The sequence below is a fragment of the Eptatretus burgeri genome, unplaced genomic scaffold, assembly GCF_056783735.1.
Source record: "Eptatretus burgeri isolate ZD-2024b unplaced genomic scaffold, Ebu_testis_v1 Ebu_testis_scaffold_194, whole genome shotgun sequence".
Classification (NCBI taxonomy): domain Eukaryota; kingdom Metazoa; phylum Chordata; class Myxini; order Myxiniformes; family Myxinidae; genus Eptatretus; species Eptatretus burgeri.
The window spans coordinates 905-6,784 of record NW_028222144.1 but is presented as its reverse complement, the minus strand read 5'-3'; the positions used below and the strand labels follow the sequence as shown (position 1 = coordinate 6,784).

At 32.8% G+C, this 5,880-nt stretch overlaps 1 protein-coding gene across 1 annotated transcript; it reads right to left on the bottom strand.

The window, feature by feature from the left end:
* Positions 1-2,034: 2,034 nt before the first annotated feature.
* LOC147007409 (uncharacterized) lies at positions 2,035-4,942 on the bottom strand. The gene is made up of 3 exons (XM_085867174.1): positions 4,036-4,942; positions 3,774-3,938; positions 2,035-3,676 (listed from the first exon to the last, which is right to left on the bottom strand). Exons 1-3 carry the CDS (start codon positions 4,126-4,128, stop codon positions 2,843-2,845), a joined length of 1,092 nt encoding a protein of 363 aa, XP_085723300.1. The 5' UTR covers positions 4,129-4,942; the 3' UTR covers positions 2,035-2,842.
* Between the last annotated feature and the right edge of the window lie 938 nt (positions 4,943-5,880).

Genomic DNA, 5,880 nt, shown 5'->3' with positions numbered 1-5,880 from the left:
AGTAAGGAAATACAAAATGATTTAACTATGGGAAGATGGGGAGGTGTTTCGTGCCATAATATTATTCTAACATATATTTCTAATACATAAATGACAGCAAGAAGGCTTCAAGAAAATTATCATTTCTGTGTCCAAGCATACCTTCAAGAAAAGGGTATTCGGTATTTTAATAAATATGTTCTACAACATAAGAATGAGGTATTTTCAATAAAAGATTGGCATTATGCTGATGTTGATAAACCAACAACTTTAGATTTAATTAGAATGTTAAATAATGAAAAAATTATAAGGTTAAGAAAAGGTAAGGCTCTTTTAGAAATTCAAAAGAAATTTTATTGGTATCCTGTTGTAAAAAAAATTATTTTGGATACAGGAATAACAAGAAATCCTGATGAATATATGTATAATATTCTATGGGGTGTAAACGATTCAAGTATAGTAAGGGATGAGGAAGGAGTTGAAGAAGAGAGGGAAGAGGAGGAAAAGGAGAAGGAGGAGAGAGAGAAGGAGGAAAGAGAGAATAGAGAGAGGGAGGAAAGAGAGAAGAGAGAGAAGGAGGAAAAGGAGAAGAGAGAGAAGGAGGAAAGAGAGAATAGAGAGAGGGAGGAAAGAGAGAAGAGAGAGAGGGAGGAGAGGGAGAAGAAAGAGAAGGAGGAAAAAGAGAAGAGAGAGAGGGAGGAAAGAGAGAAGAGAGAGAGGGAGGAGAGGGAGAAGAAAGAGAAGGAGGAAAAAGAGAAGAGAGAGAGGGAGGAAAGAGAGAGAATGAATAAATATTATAGTATGGAAACCAGTGAGATTCAAAAAGAATAGAGGTATTACAGAAAATAACTCAACCCACCAAGGAGGAATACAAAGAATTAACAAGTCTATTTGCAATACTTTCAACAAAACTATTAGCATCGTCAAGCTATTCATTTTAATTCAAGTTTTTCTTAAATAAATGGAGGAGAGAGTGAAGGCATTTCTAAGGATTCTTTATGTTTTAAAAATTAAGATTCAAATGTGCATGTTGGAAACTAAAAAGGTTTTTGCACTCTGCAGAAATTTTTCTCATAAATAAATGAGTTATTGTCTCAAATGTAAAAAGAAAACTAATACTAAAAATATTTCATATATTAAAAGTAAAAATAACAGGGTTATACAAAAAGGTATATGTTCGGTGTGTGGTTCAAAAAAAAATCAATTTATCTCCAAACACAAACTCGGAGGCGATATACAAAAGTTTTTATCAGGAAGTAAATTTACAACTACTGGAATACCAGGGGAATTACATCTTCCAGGGTATTCTTTCTGTGGTCCAGGCACAAACTTGGATAAAAGATTAGATGAGGCAAACAATCCTAAATCCTGGAGTAAACCAATCAATAGAGTTGATGAAGTGTGCATGAGACACGATATTGATTATGGGAATACCACAACGTTGGAAGAAAAGCATGAAGCCGATAGAGAAATGTTATATAATTTGTCTCTGATACAAAATCCAACCTTGAGAGAAAAAGTTGATAGGTTCATCGTGAAGAAGATGATTAGTGCTAAATTGAAACTTGGACTTGGAAATTCAAAAAACTTATAGGCTCTAATGATGCCATTAAGACTGAAGAGCAATTAGCTGATGAATTACATAAACCAATATTCACAAAGTTTCAGAGAAGGAAAGTTTATTCCAAGGAAGTTGATTATATCTGGTCTGCTGATTTGATTGAACTCAATAATGATAAGGGGTACAAGTATGCTTTAACCGTTATTGATTTGAGGAGTAGATATGCGTGGGTTGTCCCTTTAAAAAACAAAACAGGTAATACTCTTATGTTAGCTTTTCAACAGATATTTAATAAAAGTAAGAGAAAACCTAAGAAATTGTGGACTGATGAGGGTAGAGAGTTTTATAACAAGACATTTATGAATTTTCTAAAAAATAACAGTATTACATTATACAGTACCTTTAATGAAGGGAAGGCAGTTGTTGTTGAACGTTTTAATCGTACCTTAAAAGAGAGACTATATAAAAAATTCACACAACTCGGTTCACAACAATGGTCATCTTTTATTCAGGATATTGTGGATAAGTATAATGACACGATTCACACGTCAACGAATATGAAGCCATCAGAAACATTTACAAAATTAAAATATGAAAAAGAGATTAATGTCAGAAAACCTAAGTTCAAAGTTGGTGATATCGTAAGAATATATAGGTGGAAATCTCATTTTGAAAAGGGTTTTACTGAACGATGGACGAAAGAACTTTTTAAAATTGTTGATGTAATAGATACAGTTCCTTGGACTTATAAAATATATGATTTGGAAGGGGAAGAGATTTTAGGTTCATTTTATTCACAGGAATTACAAAAGACAAAACTAAGCAGATAATACACCTTTGTGGACACTCGAGGGCCAAGTCCGAGGTGTATAACAGTATATAATGTGTGTCAAGGGGGACGTTCTTAGATCTGTGAACCCCCAAACACAGAATCCTCAACTGAATAGTCAAGGCTTAACTTTTGTTTGTGTGTGTGTGTGCAATGGGAGCAATAGGTTGGCGCTTCACTCCCTCCTACTATACACCGTTGTGGACACTCGAGGGCCAAGTCCGAGGTGTATAACAGTATATAATGTGTGTCAAGGGGGACGTTCTTAGATCTGTGAACCCCAAACACAGAATCCTCAACTGAATAGTCAAGGTTTAACTTTTGTTTGTTGATGTGTATGTGTGTGTGTGTCCCAACCCTCACATTCAAAATCTCAACCCCAACCCTCACATTCAAAATCTCAACCCTAACTCAATCCTCGCCCAACACAATGTCTTTTTCAAAATGAGATTTCCACCTATATATATATATTTTTACGTTTTTTTTTTCTTCTTCCAATTCTGTCTTTTAAGGCTTTCAGGTTTGATGACGTAGAAAGGGGGAGTAAGCCTGCACTTTCTTCCCAGAACTTTCTTGATCTTGCTCCCATCAAGCACCATCCGACAAAGAACTACATCGATAGGTTTAGATCCCAAAGAGTGATAGCAACTCCAAAAGTCTCCAAAATATAAATAAATAAAATAATAATAATAATAAATAAATAAATAAATAAATAAAAGCCCCCAAAAAAGTTTCAAGTGTCCAACATAAACCCAAATTTCCAAGTCTTCAAGGTATAACCACATTCCCGTTGAGTTTCCAAGATATGTATCACATTGTGAGTTATCAATCCAGAACCCACATTTCAAGTATTCAAAGTAAAACCAACTTACAAAGTCTCTTAAGGATAACTCATTTACTGATTTTTTCAAAATTTGTGAGTCTCCAAGGTAGGCCCCATATTTAGAACCATCTTGGCAGAACCCTTTTCCTGAGTCTCCAAGGTAGTTATTTAAACCATCAAGGCAGAACTCATTTACTGATTTTTTCAAAATTTGTGAGTCTCCAAGGTAAAACTTGTATTCTGGCTCATCAAGGTATAACTTGTTCAGTGGGTATTGTCTTGATAACTCACAATGAGTACTATTGCTGTAAAACTCTTTTTCAGGATTTTGCTGGTCTCCAAGGTATAACTCTTTGGTTGGGTCAACAAGGACGAAGTCGTTCTGTGGGTCTTGGTCGCTCATAAGGTCTTCAACCAAGCCAACAATTTCGCCCCAAGTTGTAGCAAAAGCAGTATTTTCATTTCGTATTTCATACACAATTTCCTGTGAGAGAAAATAATAATGTATTAATTAAGTTATTTAATTATTAAATGAGTATGCTTCAATCAAAGTTTGAAAATAGGAAAATAAAAAATCTTACCTCAATAGATAAGAGGTTTGAATCCAGTTCATCAACTTGAAGGTTTAGTTCCATAGAAGACAGAGAGTTCCAAGGAACACCAAAGTCATCCCACTCAAGGTCTTCAACCAAGCCAACAATTTCCCCCCAAGTTGTAACAAAAGCAGTATTTTCAGATACAATTTCCTGTGAGAGAAAATAATAATGTATTAATTAAGTTATTTAATTATTAAATGAGTATGCTTCAATCAAAGTTTGAAAATAGGAAAATAAAAAATCTTACCTCAATAGATAAGAGGTTTGAATCCAGTTCATCAACTTGAAGGTTTAGTTCCATAGAAGACAGAGAGTTTGAGACAAGCACACAGAACACCATTGCCAGCAAGAACAAATGTTTAAAATGGAGCCTGGGTTTGAAGCTTTTATAGAGAAAGACTGGTGGGTGTGGTTTCCTTTGGAAATTCCCTGGGCAAGCCTAGGCAAGCCTTCATTGGGAAATTTTTCAAAACCATAACATCCTGTAATTTTCTAGTGATTTCTTTGTGAGTCAGAGATGAACTGGAAATGATGTAAGAGTGGGCGGGGCTTAGCAAAAGTAGGCGGAGCTTAGGAAAAGTGGGCGTGGCTTAGAAAAATTACCTTATGAAAAGTGGGCGGAGCTTAGCAAAAGTGGGCGGGGCTTAGGAAAAGTGGGCGTGGCTTAAAAAAAACCTTATGAAAAGTGGGCGGAGCTTAGCAAAAGTGGGCGGAGCTTAGGAAAAGTGGGCGTGGCTTAGAAAAAATACCTTATGAAAAGTGGGCGGAGCTTAGCAAAAGTGGGCGGGGCTTAGCAAAAGTGGGCGGGGCTTAAAGAAAAGTGGGCGGGGCTTAACAAAAAATAACCTGTGGCTCAGGAGGTGGTCAGATGAGAGCATTAAGAGAAGTTTATCATTTCGTAATGGCACAAATGGGGTATCTTAAAAAATATAAAGATTCAAATGTTTTGTTTGTCAATATTTTAGATGGGGATTATTGTGCAAAGAAAATTAAACTATTGAAGGAATTTGAGAATGAACAAATCTTTATAGGTTCAATGAGTGAGCTGTTCAACCCCCAGGTGTTCAATTCAATGAGGTTCAACCTCCAGGTTAAAAGGGGAGACAAATAAATATACCTTGGGATAAAAAAGGGATTTATTTTTAGGGAAAAAAAATATAAATCGCTGAAAATCCCCCATTCATTTACATGGGGCAAAGTGAGCCAGAATCAGTATTCTTACCCTACTCATACATATATATATATATACATACATATATATATATATATATACATACATATATATATATATATATACATATATATATATATATATACATATATATACATATATATATATATATACATATATATATATATATATATATATATATATATATATATATATATATATATATATATATATATATATATATATATATATATATATATATATATACATATATATATATATATATATATATATATATATATATATATATATATATATATATATATATACATATATATATATATATATATACATATATATATATATATACATATATATATATATATACATATATATATATATATACACATATATATATATATATATATATATATATATATATATATATATACATATATATATATATATATACATATATATATATATATATATATATACATATATATATATACATATATATATATATATATATATACATATATATATATACATATATATATATATATATATATATATATATATATATATATATATATATATATATATATATATATATATATATATATATATATATATATATATATATATATATATATATATATATATATATATATATATATATATATATATACACACTGTACGAGGTGAATGCACCCAGCGTTGCCCGGGTTCTTTTTAAATGAATTTAACCTTCTGTACATGGGTCTAACACGAGCACAGTATCAGTTCCCTATTGGGCCACGGCAGTCATAGCCTAAGGGGGTTGGTGAGGGGGAAACACCCACCCCTGTGGTGTATTGGCATACGTGGGCAAGGCACAATGCGGGGAGCGTTGTGGGGGCATGTCGGGTTACACTGTCA